The sequence below is a fragment of the Heterodontus francisci genome, chromosome 11 (genome assembly GCF_036365525.1).
Source record: "Heterodontus francisci isolate sHetFra1 chromosome 11, sHetFra1.hap1, whole genome shotgun sequence".
NCBI lineage: Eukaryota > Metazoa > Chordata > Chondrichthyes > Heterodontiformes > Heterodontidae > Heterodontus > Heterodontus francisci.
Window position 1 is genome coordinate 93,414,313 of NC_090381.1, and position 17,428 is coordinate 93,431,740.

At 42.5% G+C, this 17,428-nt stretch overlaps 1 protein-coding gene across 1 annotated transcript in view; it reads left to right on the forward strand.

Moving 5' to 3' along the window:
* The first annotated feature begins 9,400 nt into the window (after window positions 1–9,400).
* Window positions 9,401–17,428, forward strand: part of LOC137374928 (transmembrane protein 255B) — a 92,784-nt gene continuing 84,756 nt past the window's right edge. Inside the window, exons 1-2 of the mRNA XM_068041530.1 lie at window positions 9,401–9,635; window positions 16,119–16,261. Coding sequence (XP_067897631.1) covers window positions 9,584–9,635; window positions 16,119–16,261 — 195 coding nt within the window. The 5' untranslated portion in view covers window positions 9,401–9,583. The remainder of the gene's footprint in view (window positions 9,636–16,118; window positions 16,262–17,428) is intronic.

A 17,428-nucleotide genomic window follows, 5' to 3' on the forward strand; every position in this document is an offset into this window, starting at 1 on the left:
TAATGGATTGTTGTTCTTCATCTCCAGAGAGCTGAAGTACAAAGGGGTGGAAGTTATGTTACAGCTGTACAGAGCTGTTAGACCCCAACTCAACTGGCACCGCACCTCAGGAAGGGTATACTGACCTTGGTGGGTGTGCAGCGAAAATTCACCAGAATGATACAGGGCTAATAATGTTAAATTTTGAAGACAGCTTACATTGACTCAGCTTGTATTCCCTTGAATATAGAAGATTAAGGGGTGCTCTAATTGAGCTGTTTAAGATGATTAAAGTCATTGGTAAGATAGATAGAAACTACTTCCTGTGGTAGGCAAGTCCAGAACACGGGTACATAACCTTAAAATTAAAGATAGGCTGTTCAGGGGTGATGTCAAAAAGCACTTCTTCATGCAAAGGGTAGTGGAAATTTAAAATTCTCCCCCCCCGCCCCAAAAAGCAGTTGAGGCTTGATCAATTGAAAATTTCAAAACTTAGCTTGATAAAATTTTTGTTAGCCAACTGTATTAAGGGTTACGGATCTGTGGTAGGTAGATGGAGTTCAGATACAGATCAGCCATGATCTAATTGGACAGGTTTGACGGGTGTGTGACCTACTCCTGTTCCTATGTTCCTAAAACACGAATTTGGAAACTCAAGCTGTTCTTCAACCACAGATAGTGTAAAGGACTGGTTTAAAATTTTTATCTCTCTGCTCCTTTTCTCTGGGAGACAGCAGTTAATGCTGGGACATTATTTGATATGTGGCAGCATTCCTCTGGTACCTTGATCAATAGGCTATATATGTAAGTCTAAACAGTTAATGCCAGTGGACAATTAAACCGTCAGGGAAATCAAAGCTGAGGATGACAGTGGCAAAAATGGCTTTAAGAGGCTGGATAACACAATTTTCAAAAATATACAAATTTTGTGATTGGTTGAGTTTGTACTCACCTGACAATTTCCTATTTGTTACGAAAGTGCTTCCATTTTTAAAATATTTTATTTTTTTGAGGACTTGTGTTAAAACTGAAAATATTCCGTGGATGTGTCTTTTTACTAAGTTCACTGAAAGGACACTCGAGATGCTGGAAGTCATGTGATTTGGGCTCAGTAAACAGTAGAACCCTTGGTGACCTGGGAAAAAATGGTTACAGAGAAGCCACATGTCAAGATTTACGGAGGTCAGGAGGTCGACTCTGTTTGAGATATGGACATTGTTTTCAGTTATTGTTGGGATGTGAGCTGTTTGAAGACAGTTGGTGTCTTCCTGCCAAGGAAAAAGAAACCACCCATCTCACCTCCTTCTCTACCTCTTTGAAGAAATCCTGCAAAGATCCAGTGTGGGAGAACTAAAATCCCTAGTGCTGCATAGCTCCTAAGGTGCTAGAAAAAAAAATCCTGCAATTCAAGTGTGTGCTGACAGAAAACCCTGATGCCACATTTCTCCTAGAAAACCAACTAGAATAATTCTCGACATCTCCAGAACAGACTGCTTCTGAAATGATCCTAGTGAGCCATCTCCGTATACCTGGATGCCAGACCAACAAAGGGACAACTGACTTCCTTCTATATCTTCTCTTTCTTTCGTCAAGAATTAGCGAGCAGTAGTCTTTTTTATCCTTTTTTGTAACAAACTCTGCAGACAGAATTTCTGAATTTTTTTCAGTGTGTGTAATTGGGGAATTTAAAAAGGGAACCTTCATATTTCAGTCTTGTTTCATAATAATCTGATAATTTTGTTGTTTATTAAAGAAACCCGGTTGGTGTATTTTATTCTGGGATAAAAATAAAAGTATATGATTGGTTGTATCAGTAACAGGGTAAACATTTAAAGATATGTTGTGACCTGTGGAGAAGTGAAACTAGAAAAGACAGTGCACTCCTCCCACCTCAGTCGTAGCATTGTGAACTTGAGCGATGACTGGCGGGGGCAGTGAGGGGGTGGTGGGGGTGATTTTTCAGCTGCCCCTCACCATGTTTTCAATATGAATGAGGTGCTGGTGGGTCAAATTTAAAAAACTTTGTGTGAATGTCACAAGCTAGGGAGGCTCCAGCCCCTGCACAATGCTGCCAATGCCCACAAAAGCTAGCTGTGATAATACTGCATAGGATTGTCTCTGCTTTCCAGAATCAGCTTGATGCCTTTTTTTAGGGCTCCATGATTCAGAGCTACTTCAACATTGAAATCATTCCAAAGCATTACACCGTATTGCCCACTCACATTTCTTTTTCACATGTCCAAAGAGGGTACTTTATCCAAAGGCACATCTTTCACCCCAAAATACTGTAAATGATGGCCTCCTTGGCCTCGAGAAGCTGAATCACTCATGTACCAGCTATTGATGTAATAGCAACTAAATACACCCTGTGTTCTGCAAATCTTTCATTGGCCACTTGTCCACTTGTTGACATCAATGGAAATAGAAATCAGGAAAGATGTAATTTGGGCTGCTGATTCAATATAACCACTTTTACGCCATCGCACAAGCTCAAAATCTACCGCATTGAGTGTATATACTGTGTGAAATTTCTTAAAGTTGGAGCAATCACAGATTCATTGGCAATCGTATCTCACAGCGCCACTCCACTCTCTGATAGTGCCACTGACTCCACTCTAATGCACCAATAATATTTGATTTCCCTTGAATTGCCCCACTATGATCTGCCAGGCTGCACCAACACAGGTTCACAGGCTTCCACCCAATGAGCTGGTTTGGTGAATTCCCCGCCCCCCCCTCCTGCTTGATCAATGTGGGACTTTTGTCTTGATATTCATCCATTGGCTTCCCGAGTCACCAAAATGAACAGCTCATTTGGCCTTCTGACTTTGGTTTTTGATCAAACATCCATGCCCTTTAATCATGTAAAACTACAGCCTACAATTATCTCAATACTAGATGATGTATTTCATCATTAGATATTACCAGTGCAATATTGGGATTAGTGCCATTGGGAACCAAAATAGCGTTTGCATCACGTGTACACGCATTGGGGTGAGTCTCATTGGATGCCATATTGGTGAAGCCGTTAGCGCAAATATAGTGAACAGCCACTAGAAGTTTGCAGAGCAGGCAGATCATGATATCAATCAGCGTGCAATGCTGATTTGACCTCAGCATTGCCATTTTGGAACTCAATGCCTAGCTAAAATGCTCTCTTAACCTCGCACAGCTGAGCATGCATTCACCAGGAGGGAGGACCCTCCCCCACTTCACCAGCTCTACTTCAAGGGATCACTTACAGTTTTTCTCCGAGTTGATTTCTTTTGGCTGTTGGTTCGATTCTGAAGTGTTTCCTGCTTTCTAGTTCAAGTTGTGAAAGTCTACAGGGAGTGGTGTGGTAGATGCTCAAGGATTTTTTGCTAACTTCAAAGTATCGGCACAAACCAGTTTTTCCCAGACATGTATGTGCTAGTAACCAGACCCCTTGGAATATAACTTGGCTTGGAGAATGAACAGAGGCCTCAAAAAGCAGTACATGTTGTGGGAAGAGGGATGAGATGGGGGGTGGGGGCAGGTAGGGCTCTCAACAGGAAGCCATGTCTATTCAGGGTGTTCAGGCAGTGTTCTCTTAACTGAGCCTCAGTGAGGAACAATGTGTGCAATATCTGTGTTACAGTAAGGACATCCTCACTGAAATCTCCCACCTGCTGCAGCCACAACTGCTACCTCAGAGCAGGGTGAGGACCGTATTGCCAGTAGCTGTGAAGCTGACTGTGACTCCTTCCAGGCTGAAGCTGGAGATATTTGCAACATCTTGCACTTTGTCATCCATTGTTGCGTAAGGGAGGTTACTGAGGCTCCCTATTCATTGAGAGATAACTACATTTCATTTTCCCTTGCTAGAGAGAAGCAGGCTGAGGGAGTACATGGCTTCACTAGAATTGAAGGCTTTCCCATGGTGCTGGATGCCGTTGACTACACACACATAACTTTGCAGGTGCTGCATGTCAGCTCTACCCTGTACCAGATCTCAAAGGGATTCCACTCCCCCTCTAAGTTCCCTCTAAGTTGCTCAGCTGTGCAGCAACCTGAAAGTTCTAGTGCTGACTGTGCACAAGTTGGCCCCTTTAAGGTACCGCGCATGCAAAAAAATTTAAAGAGGCTGTGCAATTAAACAAATTGCCCATGTGCTCCAAAAAATAAAATTAGAGGGTATGTTGCCCTCAACGTCCAGCGTGTGACAATGGGCAGGCAATCATGCAGGTCGGTGCCTGGTATCCTGGCAGCAGTTATGGTGCCTTCATTCTGCAAGTCTGCTGTGCCAGCTACATTTGACTCAACACTGTGCAACAAGGGCTATCCACTGACAAAAGTTGAGGACTCCAGTCTGCAATCCGCAGCATGCATAAAATGGGAGTCATGCTGCCAAATGGAATGTGGTGGAGAAAACCATTGACATGTTGAAACAATGCGTCTGCTGCCTGGACCAAACTGGAGCAGCCCTGCAGTACTCAGCAGAGTGGGTGTCAGGATTTGTTGTGATCTTGTGCACGCTGCACAACCTTACCTTCATGAGGGGCTAACTCTTGCCACCATTATGTAAAGAAAGCTGAGATAATACACTAAATAGAGAGGAGTTGAAACCTTTAAAAGTGGAAGGACAAGTTGATAAACTTATTTATAAAAAAATTGGGATTCTAGGTTTAAGGAATAGGGGTGTTGAGTACAAAAGCAAAGAGGCAATGCAAAAGCAAATGCAAAACTTTGATTAGACAGAAGTTAAAATATTATGCCCAGTTTTTGGTTCTTTACTTTAGGAAAGATGTCAAGGCCATGGGGAGGGTACAGAAGGGAATTATTAAGATGATAACGTGGATGAAGCGCTTTAGTTATACGGAGAGACTACGGACATTTAGGCCTTTTGTTCATCAGAACAGAAAAATGGACTGCATCAGTTCAAGAAGAAGGCCCACCACTACCTTCTCAAGGGCAACTAGGAAAAGGCCATAACTGCCAGCCATGCTAGTGCAGCCCACATCCCGTGCAACTTCGTCAATTATCTTCACTCTGTCATAAGGTCAGATGTGGGACTGTTCACTGGTGATTGCACAATGCTCAGCTCTGTTGGTAATTCCTCAGATAATGAAGTGGTCCATGCTTGCATGCAGCAAGACCTAGACAACACTAGGCTTGGTTTGATAAGTGGCAATTAACATTCGTGCCACTAAAGTGCCAGGAATTGGGCATCTCCAACAAGACAGAGCCTAATCACTCCCCATTAAATTCAGTGGCATTATTACCACCACCATTAGCATCCTAATGGTTAGCATTGACCAGAAACTCACTGGACCAGCCACCAAACTACTGGAGCAAGTGAGAGGCTGGGTATTCTGCAGCAGGTGCCTCATCTCAAGTCCCCAAAGCTTTTCCGCTACCTACTAGGCACAAGTCAGGAGTATGATGGAATTATCTCCCCTTGCGTGGGTGGGTGAAGCTGTACTAACATTCAGAAAGCTCAGCACCATCCACGATTAAGTAGTCTGCTTGATAGTCTCCTCATTCATTTCTTCCAAGATCACTGTACTATGGCTGCAATTTCTTCTATCTACAGGCTGCACAGCAGCAACTTTCCAAAGTTTCTTCATCAGCACAAGTAACATTCGCGTCACACAAGTGCCAGGCAATGACCATCTCCAACAAGAGAGAATCTAACCATCTTCCCTTGATGTTCAGTGGCATTACCATCACTGAGTCCCCCACCATCAATATCCTGGGGGTTATCATTGATCAGAAACTTAACTGGGCCAGTCATATAAATACTGTGGCTACAAGAGTAGGTCAGCAACTGGGAATTCTGTGGCAAATAACTCACCTCCTGACTCCCCAAAGCCCATCAGTATGATGGAATATTCTCCACTTGCCTAAATGAGTGCAGCTCCAATAACACTCAAGAAGCTCGACAGTATTCACAACAAAGCAGCCCGCTTGATTGGCACCCCATCCACTACCTTAAACATTCATTTCCTCCACCACCAGCACTTAGTGGCAGCAGTGTGTACCATCTAAAAGATGCACTGCAGTAACTTGCCAAGCCTCCTTTGACAACACCTTCCAAACCCTCCATCTCTACCATCTAGAAGGACAAGGGCAGCAGATGCATGGAAGCACCATTACCTCCAAGTTCCCCTCCAAGTCACACATCATTCTAACAAAACTACATCGTCATTCCTTCACTGTTGCTGGGTCAAAAACTTGGCGCTTCCCCCCCACATCACTGTGGGTGTACGTACACCAGATAGACTGCAGCAATTCATGAAGACGGCTTACCACCATTCTCAAGGGCAATTAGGGATGGACAATAAATGCTGGCCTTGCCAGTGACGCCTACATCCCATGAACGAATTTTAGAAATTCCAAAACAGCTATAAGCATAAGGGCAGCAGACAGATGGGAACACCATCACCTCCAAGTTCACCTCCAAGCCACACATCACTCTGACTTGGGCATATATTATCGTTCCTTCATTGTCATTGGATCAAAATCCTGGCACTCCCTACCCAACAAACACAGTGGGAGCACCTTTGTCGCATGAGCTGCAATGGTTCCAGACGATGCAAGGCATTTGGATATCCCTTGTAGTTTTGTTCAGCTGTGAGGCATTTGTTAATATATCCTGCATTTCTGTTCAAAAGTAAAATGTAACTAGTTGTGGTGTAAACCAGACTGTGGAGTTCACCCAGTGGTAAAAATGTGGAGGCGAAGGACATCGAGGCGAAGGGAGAAGAATGCTGACTGAAGACGTCATTGCTGGGGTTAATATTGGACTTTTAAAAAATAAAAAACAGCATAACTGAACAAGGACACCCCCCACATATACACAGACACACACAGACAAGTCAGGACATGTCATTGATGTGGTTGCCTGGGCTGTTACAACACCAAACAGCCTGTCTACAAGCCATATCACAAGGACATTGTTGCTGCAGCTGGGAAGTGTGACTTGGTCAGTCACAGGAAGTCGTGCGGGAGAAGTCGTTCAGTGGACCTGGCCACCCAGGAACGAACCCTGTATGCGGGTCTACTAAGCAACTGGCGTTCTAAGTTCATACTATTGCTTGGTGAGTTAATAAAGGTGTTCCCCAAAAAGTGGAAATTGTATCCAAAGTCTGTTTTGTGCGATTGATACTCAGTATGGAGTCAGGTCCTTAAGGGGAAGTGAGGCCCCCTTTATAAGAGTCTTACAAGGAAGACCCACTATCATTTTTTTCAAGGGCAACCAGGGATGGGCAGATAAATGACAGCCTTGCCCACAATGCCACATCTCAGGAATGTGTGTGCATATACCTTTAGTATCATTCATATCCCATTAATAAATTGTTTAAAATTGCAGTGCTTGACATTCTGTGCTTGCTGATTTGCAAAGTGACAATGGGAAGATTGTAGCTGGATGAAACTTTTATATTGAATCACCATACCAATGAAAATATCAATAATGGGAATTTCTTTGGACGATTTACCACCTTTAGGTTTTAAATGATTAAATATGCCAACAGCTGTTAAATAGCAGAACTAGCCATCCTTGAAAACAAACATTCATAAGCTTTGCAGATAGAATTAAGTGGAAAAGAATATAAAGTGTCAGAGCAATATCAAAACAAAAGCAAAATACTGCAGATGCTGGAAATCTGAAATAAAAATAGAAAATGCTGGAAGTACTCTTTTCTGTGGAGAGTGCAACAGAATTAATGTTTCTGCTGGATGACTTGTTATCCCTTTATTCATGTTTTGTAATCATTCCAGTAAACTTAGAAAATGACTCTGTCTCAAGGCTATCCCATCTGGTCCATAGTCTTAGAATTGCAAAATGAAAAGTTTGTATCTTTGAATCCTACACAATAAAATCACTGGAGAGATTTCTAAAGGAGAAGATTTATGTACAGGAAACGTAAAGTGGAATGTTCACAGTGTCACATTCAAAGCCCTCAGTCTTTCTGTATCAGTGATTTACCATTCAAAATGGCTTTGCTTTCCACTCCATTACCTCTGGCGTCCCCCAAGTATCCATCCTTGGCCCCCCCACCCCTCCTATTTCCCATCTATGGAGGGGAATTTGGAGATGGTGGTGTTCCCATGCATCTGCTGCCCTTGTCCTTCTAGGTGGTGGAGGTCACGGGTTTGGAGGGTGCTGTCTAAGGAGCCTTAGTGCGTTGCTGCAGTGCAACTTGTAGATGGTACATACTGCTGACTGCTGCCACTATGTGTCGGTCGTGGAGGGAGTGAATGTTTGTGAATGGGGTGCCAATCAAGTGGGCTGCTTGGTCCTGGATGGTGTCGAGCTTCTTGAATGTTGTTCGAGCTGCACCCATCCAGGCAAGTGGAGATTATTCCATCACACTCCTGACTTGTGCCTTGTAGATGGTGGACATGCTTTGAGGAGTCAGGAGGTGAGTTACTTGCGCAGGATTCCTAGCCTCTGATCTGCTCTTGTAGCCACGGTATTTATATGGCTACCCCAGTTCAGTTTTTGGTCAATGGTAATCTCCAGGATGTTGATAGTGGGCGATTCAGAATGTCAAGGGGAGTTGGTAAGATTCTCTCTTGTTGGAGATGGTCGTTGCCTGGCTGCTTGTCCGACATTCGATGCTGGATGAGCAGCAATTTCCTCGAATTAAATATTGGGAAGACTGAAGCCATTGTTTTTGGTCTCCGCTACAAACTCTTTTCCCCAGCCATTGACTCCATCCCTCTCTCTGGCTGAATCAGACGGGTTGTAATGTTGGTGTCATATTTGACGCTGAGGTGAGATTTGGACCACATATTTGCGCAATCACGAAGACTGCCTACTTTACCTCTGTAACATCACCTGAGTATGCCTCTGCCTCAGTTCATCTGCTGTTGAATCTGATCACCCATTACCCCCACACTCATCAGCCTACATTGGCTCCCAGTTAGGCAACGCCTCAATTTCAAAATCCTCATTCTCAGTTTCAAATCCCTCCACGGCCTTGCCTCTCCCTATCTCTAACCTCCTGTAGCTCCGCAACCCTCTGAGATATCTGCGTTCCTCTAACACTGGCCTCTTGAGCATCCCGGATTTTAAACTTTCCACTATTGTGGCTGCGCCTTCAGCTGCCAAGGTCCTAAGCTCTGGAATTCCCTCCCTCAACCCCTCCGCCTCACTATCTCTCCTCCTTTGAGGTGTTCCTTAAAACCTACCTCTTTGACCAAGCCTTTGGCCATCTGCCCTCATATATGGACTCAGTCAAAAATTCCTTTATGAGGGTCCTGTTTTAATTCCGTTAAAGGCGCTGTATAAATACAAGTTGTTGTTGTATCACAAGTATCTCGTTGCTTGTGCAACTTGCTGTTGGAGGAATATGCGGGTGGTGGTGAATGCAACTTGGAGGCGTTACTGTACGTGAGTCTGCACGTCAAGGCTCCGTGGGGCTAGCGCTGTTCCCCAAGCTGAGGCCATCAGTCCTGCAGCCGGGAAAGCCTGTCTATTCGTGTGGAGTCCAGGAGATCGAATTCAGGACCTGGAGCAGCTGAAATCTAGTCCTACATCTGGTGACTGTACAACAGAAACTTCATAATCCGCGAGTAACCTCCTTTACCCAAGCGCGCTTCTCTACATCATTTAATTTAGAGGGAACAAAAAGACATGCAACCGACACCAGAGCAAAATCAACCCCACCTTCGTTTCGAACTGTTCGGTGAGTTCCTGATTTTGTAAATACGAATACCTCTGCACTAAGTTATGCAATAGTTTAATTCTTTTCAAATTGTGGATGCAGGTTCTTTGTCTCGCCAAAGTTGTTATTAAATAATGCGAACTTTGATCGAGGGGAATGGAAAGTGGCGCTTTCTATATATAAACTACAAAAATTATACATAAAATAACAGCAAGACACACATAAATCAAATGGAGAATGTAATCGTGCCTGCAGTTATCTGTGTGGATGCAATAATGTGTTATGCACCCTGGACAGGTCCAATTTCACTGCATTCCAAAATTCAGAAGAAAACCATTTAGTGACGGCAGACCAACATTGAAAGTAAACTCATGGTCCCTCGCCTGCTTTTATTCTGTAATTACTCATTGGCTTTTCCCACAGACACCCCCGTTTATACGTATTTAAATTATTTCCATCCAGTTGCATTTGTTTTATTTAATTACGATTCAATGTAATTTTACTTGCACATTTAAGATCAATTGCATTCGTTTGGAAGAACAGCATATAGTGGAAGGGATTAAAAGTCATACACATTAAACTATGCTGACCATATACATTTGCGATGATGATACGAAATTTTGCACAAAAACTTTTCTGACCACGTTAGTTTGGGTCTCACCGTGAGTTTGCATTACCCCACTTCCCCCTATAAGTTACACAAGCGACAAGGCTGTAATATTCGGATACTGTGCCAGGATCAGTTAGACTTTGGCTGAAAGTACTTTACGAATTTATCCTCCAAAAAACAGTTACAACGGGCACGTTTTCGAGAATGCGAAGACTGAACTTTGCAAATGTTTTTAAAACGCCAAGACGCGAACGATTGCACAAGTTCTTCAGGCTACTAACATTTCTATTCAAACCGCCAGTTTAAAATATTAAAATGTCGAAAAGGAAATCCGTTCTCTTATATCACATCACTCGCCGAATTTATAGATTTTTTTTTAAATGGGTAAGTTGTAAATCTGGAATGAAATAGAAAATGACGGAAATATACGGGAGATATCTAAAGGGAAAATATAAGTTATTCTGATCTTGTGATTTCATGAAAGCAGTTCTGAACAGGAGTCTTCTGTTAACTGTTAAGCAATCTGTGTTCTCTGTGCATTCTCAACATTTATGATTTTTATACAAGCCTCATTTACTGCTTGAGTTTTACAAACTCATCAAAATTAAATAGGACGACACCGTACTGATTCTTACTATTTTAACTCTCCATTCAGCTGAGCTGTACATTAAATGAGTGTTACCTTAGGCTGGGCACCTCTCTCCTACATTCCACTGAGGCTGAATTTTAAAAGATATTTCAATTTGTTAGAACGAAAGATCCTTGGCCTGAAACATTAATTCTCTTTCTCCCAGATGCTGCTAGACCTTCTGAGTATTTCCAGCATTTTCTGTTTTTATTTATGCTAAAACTGTCTTTTGGAGTGAAACATTCCTCCCAAACAAAAAACAGAAAATGCATTAAATACACAGCACGTTGGTCAGCAATAGTAGAGATAAAATACAGGATCACCTTTTCGACCGGGTTCTTCTTCAGAGCGTTTTTATTTACCATCATATCCCCTGATGGCTCAGTGAGTTTATTCAGTGAGTAGCTAAATCAGAGGGATCACAGAAGTCACAGTTTTGATCCCCAGTCTTAACAGAGTTACCTGATCTTGGTCAGAGTATCAGTCCTGGATTACAGGGTGAAGGGCAATTGAACCAAAGCTCCTGATTCCAGCTGCCCTCAATGAACCAGGTTCAGCCATGAAGCATCTCATTGACAGTCACTGTCAAGAATCACACAACTAATAAGAGCCATCCGGAATGCACTGCCTGAGAATGTGGCAGAGGCAGATTCAATCGTGGCGTTCAAAAGGGAATTGGATAATTATCTGGAGAAAAAAATTGCAGGGCTACAGAGAAAGGGAGGGGGAGTGGGACTAGTTGAGTTGCTCTTGCAGAGAGCCTGCACAGACATGAAGGGCTGGATGGCCTCCTTCTGTGCTGTAACCATTCTGTGATTCTGTGAGTTGGGTGAAGTACTGAAGGTTGACAGGAGCCAGTGGAATCCTACCCCAACGAGGAACCAATGGTTTCATGAATGGGGAACAAATTGATGAAGGCAACAAAAAAAGCCAATTCTAATTTAGTTATGTGTCTAAAACTTTCATATTGTTTTGATTCTTCTAATTGAACATGTTTCCATTACTTTTACTTTACAAAGGATCATTACATATGAACCATATATAAAGGACTGAAATATTGCAGAACAAATAAAGAAAATAACTGAGCCTCATTATTTATAAACTGTAATTGCACAAGCAATTCCTGAGATTTAAACTGCAATAGTACTTAATATGTATCATAATTTATGTAAAAAATGACTTAATATACATTTTAAGAAGTTCCAGTGAAATGAACATCCAACAAGGTGGCAGACTATAAAACCAAAAATGTTTGTACATTAACTTTTTTGTGTAATTGTACTGTAGAAATCATGCAATGAATCCAATTTCTCAGAATTATTATTTATTATTTTTATTTAGAGATACAGCACTGAAACAGGCCCTTCGGCCCACTGAGTCTGTGCCGACCCTCAACCACCCATTTATACTAATCCTACACTAATCCCATATCCCTACCACCTACCTATACTAGGGGCAATTTATAATGGCCAATTTACCTATCAACGTTCAAGTCTTTGGCTGTGGGAGGAAACCGGAGCACCCAGCGAAAACCCATGCAGACACAGGGAGAACTTGCAAACTCCACACAGGCAGTACCCAGAATCGAACCCTGGTCACTGGAGCTGTGAGGCTGCGGTGCTAGCCACTGCGCCACTGTGCCACCCTCTCTTTATTTAATACAAACTTGAAGATATACAGGATGCTGATTCAAAAACATAAAGCAAGCTAATTGAAACTTAAAAGAAGGCATGTATTACAGAATGGCGGTACAGTGGTTAGCACCGGAGCCTCACAGCTCTAGCGACCCGGGTTCAATTCTGGGTGCTGCCTGTGTGGAGTTTGCAAGTTCTCCCTGTGTCTGCGTGGGTTTTCTCCGGGTGCTCCGGTTTCCTGCCAAAAGACTTACAGGTTGGTAGGTAAATTGGCCATTATAAATTGCCCCTAGTATAGGTAGGTGGTAGGGAAATATAGGGACAGGTGGGGATGTGGTAGGAATATGGGATTAGTGTAGGATTAGTATATATATGGGTGGTTGATGGTCGGCACAGACTCAGTGGGCCGAAGGGCCTGTTTCAGTGCTGTATCTTTAAACTAAACTAAAGAATACAGAGATACAGCACTGAGCAGGCCCTTTGGCCCACTGAGTCTGTGCTGATCAACAACCACCCATTTATACTAATCCTATATTAATCCCATATTCCCTACCACATCCTCACCATTCTCCTACCTACACTAGGGGCAATTTACAATGGCCAACCTACAAGTCTTTGGCTGTGGGAGGAAACTGGAGCACCCGGCAGAAACCCACAGGGAGAACTTGCAAACTCTGCACAGGCAGTACCCAGAACTGAACCCAGGTTGCTGGAGCTGCGGTGCTAACCACTGCGCCGCTAACCACTGCACCACTGTGCCACCCCAAATATTGAAAAGTATCTAAGCACTGCTACTATTTCCCAAACTTAACTTGTTGCAAGAATCTTTACTGATAGGATATTTATAGTTATGCATAAAAGTTTTAATACTTCTGTAGCTAAATCATCTACTGAAATAAAACAGCAATAATAAAATGTATTTTCTCAGATTATATGTGGGAGTGACATTTTTGCAATGCCCACTTAGGAGGGATAAAATATCCATGATATTTTTTGGAATAATGTCAGTGCATGATCGGGGCAATAAACTATCTGTGACAAGAAAATGGAGAGACCATTTATAGAATCATAGAAATTTACAGCATGGAAGGAGGCCATTTGGCCCATCGTATCCACACCAGTTCCAAGTAGCCATGCAGCCTTATCCCACTTTTCAGCTCTTAGTCCATAGCCTTGTAGGTTATGGCACTTCAAGTGCATATCCAAGTACTTTTTAAATGTTATCAGGATTTCTGCCTCTACCACTCTTTCAGCCAGTGAGTTCCAGATCATCACCACTCTCTAGCTGAATAAAATTCTCCTCAAATCCCCTCTAAACCTCCTACCTCTTACACTAAATCTATGCCGCCTCATAATGGACCACTCAACCAAGGGGAATAAGGTCTCCCCTCAGCTTCCTCTGTTCGAAAGAAAGCAACCCTAGGATATCCAATCCTTCCTCATAACTAAATTTCTCCAGTCCAGGCAACACGCTCATAAATCTCCTCTGTACCCACTCTAGTGCAGTCACATCTTTCCTATAGTGGTGACCAGAACGACATGCAATTCTCCAGCTGTAGCCAACTAGTGTTTTATACAGTTCCAGTATAACCTTCCAGCTCTTATATTCTATGTCACGGCTAATGAAGGCAAGTGTCCTGTATGTCTTCTTGACCAGCTTATCTACCTGTTCAGCCACCTTCAGGGATCTGTAGACATGCACTCTAAGGTCCCTCTGTTCCTGTGCACTTTTCAGTATCCTACCATTTATTGTGTATTCCCTTGCCTTGTTAGCCTTCTCCAGTGCATTACCACACACTTCTCCGGATTGAACTCCATTTACTAGTGTCCCGCCCACCTGACTAGTCCATTGATATCTTCCTGCAGTCTAAATCTTTCTTCTTCATTATCAACCACGTGACCAATTTTTGTATCATCTGCTCACTTCTTAATCATTCCCGGTGCATTCAAGTTGTTACGACCAGGTGAGAAAGGTGTCTAGGGGTCCCTCTCAGCCTTCACCTGGTTTTACCGTAACAAGGTTTAATTTTAAACACACCGTGTTTTTAGCTCCCCCTTGGTGAATCCTTGTTCACCGCTTTCCAATTATAAGGCAAAGAAACCAGCACAAACAGGTTTTCTTAGGTTGAAATTTATTAAACTTAAATTCTAACTTGGTTAATGCCCACAGATACATGACGCACCTACGCTAGCATGCATACACGATAAGCACATGCAAATAGAGACAGAAAAGAGAAGAAAAATGAAGTGGAAAAGTTTGAGACAATATCTGAAGAGTTTTTGTTACGGTTCTTCGAGCTCACTGTAGAGTCCTTGATTGTAGGTAGATCTTGCTTTTTGTTGGGGCCCAGTATTCTTCTTAAACCTTGTTCGCTGTAGGAGACTTTTCTCTTCCGGGGTTCATGTGTCTTCAGTGGATTCAGAGGCCTGTGAGTAAGGGATGGGAGCAGACAGCAGAGATCTTCTCAGTTCAGGAGCAAACAGACATTCTGAGTTCAAACTGTTTGTACAATTCAGAAAAACCCGGGTTGCCAAGCAGGTTAGTCATGTGACTAACTGGTCTGACCACGTCTTGGATTGTACCACCTTAGCAGTCTCTGGAATGTGCCTCTTACACACAATACCTGGTGATCAAGGCCCATTGTGGGTTGAATGTGTCAGGGAATGGTCCTTTGTCTTTCCAATCACCGTCTGTTAATATGAAAATCTATTTTCCAGCCACGGCTGATCTGTTTAACAAGTCCTTTCTTCACTCCAGTAACAGTTTAAAATCAATGTTCATGACAAAATTAATGTGCCTCATTCTTGGCAGGTGGGGGACTAGCATGACAAAGTCCGAATCAATATATGCCAGTAAAAACAAGGGACCTAGTACTGAGCCCTGCGGAACCCTACTGGAAACAACCTTTCAGTCACTAAAACGTCCATTGACATTACTGTTTGCTTCCTGCCTCTGAGCTAATTTTGGATCCAACTTGCCATTTTGCCTTGGATCCTATGGGCTTTTACTTTCGTGACTCATCTGCCATGTGTGACCTTAACAGAAGCCTTGCTAAAATCCATATAGACTGCATCAAATGCACTAGCCTCATTGACCCTCCTTGTTACCTCCTCAAAAAATTTAATCATGTTAGTCAGACATGACCTTCTGTTAACAAATCCATGCTGACTGTCTTTGATTAATCCATGTCCTTCTAAATGAAGATTTATTCTGTCCCTCACAATTTTTTCCAATAATTTTCCAACTTCAAGGTTAGGCTGACTGGCCCATAGTTACTTATTCTATCTCTTTCTCCAATTTTGATAACTTTAGATAAGATAGATAATTTTAAACAAATGAAAGTTGAAATTAAACCACATTTTATAAATAATTTTCAATTAAAAGTTCTCAAACTAGTAGAATAAATAATGAATGACATTCTGTGGAGTGTACGCAAACACCAAAATGTTTCACAACCCTGTTATATAACTACATAACTACATTCAAATTGGACAGCTTGCAGCTGTCGGCAGCCACTTACAAATTTACTTCAGAAATGTAATCTCGCATGAAAAGGAAAATTAATTTATCATGTTTAAGATTGAAAAGCAACCTGTATAGCATAAAATTACTGGGATTTTCCTTTTGTTAGAGTTACTGATGAAGAAAAAGAAGAGGGCAGTGTGGCTTTCAAGTATTCTGCTACTTCTGTCACTTCTAATCACTGCCGTTGGTATTTTCACTGAAACAAGAACAGAGAATATCAGCGTCATCGGCTATGCATCTGGAATAATTGTAAGTGCAAATGGAGTTATGTCATATTCTCCACATAAACACCCAGAGACATGAACACTCTCTCTGAAAACATAGCTCATAATGCCAGATGTAGTTTTATGTATTTATGTTAATATACATTTTGTACCATGTCCCTATTCCTCCCTCAAGTTAGTTACTCACTCCTCAGGTCCAAGTTCTCCCCGTCAGTTGGGAAGCTGGTGAGATCCATCCAGTGGCAATGATGATCTCCAATGATACCAATAATGCCAAGATCCAGCAACTGATGCATTTTATAAGGGTTGCATATGACGTTTATTCTCAGTTCTTACTCACTCTGCTGCATATTTTGTGCAAGAAAGCTGCTTGAATGACTAATGTAGTTGAGGCCATGCTTTGAAGTTGTGCTTCAAGTTGAGTAGAATGTATGGAGTAGTATCTGAGGAGTAGTCCTTTTATACCCTTATCAGTCCCACATCCATGACAGCATAGGTGTGGACAAGGAACACTGGTCTCTCACTATTATGCAACTCTTACTTATGCCTCCCAGGAGCTGGTAGTGCACACCAGCGGGCACACCCTGGCACCTTGCCTCGGCTGGCGTACTGTCCTTTGTGAGGGGGAACAGCAGCTTCGCAAGATGCTGTACAAGGCGCATCACCCCTTTCAAGTGCACGAAGCCTGGATTGGTGATTTAGGCAGAAGAACTCACTACTCACAGTCAATGGCTTAGAAGGCACAACAGCAAAATATGTGACACATCTAGGGCAGAGTTATGATGCTTAAGGACAAATGGCCAGTGACCTTGGTAGAGTCAGGGTACTCACCAAGTATCACGCATAGTTAGTCATGGAATCTAATATGAACAGTATTAGTGATGTAGGCAGACCTGGACCCTCTGCAGAGATGTTTATTGTAAATAGGAGCAGGGGAGAAGAGGACTTTCTAGGAAGTAGGAATAGCCAAGTGAATGACAAGGGAAGCCCAAACTTGGAAGAAAGGCTACCATCTGATGATGTTAATCTCAAACCCAGACAAGAACTCTTGAAAATTGGAACTTGGAATGTGAGGACACTCTACCAGAGTGGCAAAATAGACAACTGCATGAAAGAGATGTTAAGACTCAACATTGACATTTTAAGATTGGCAGAAGTTAGATGGATGGAATCTGGGAAAATAGACAAAGGA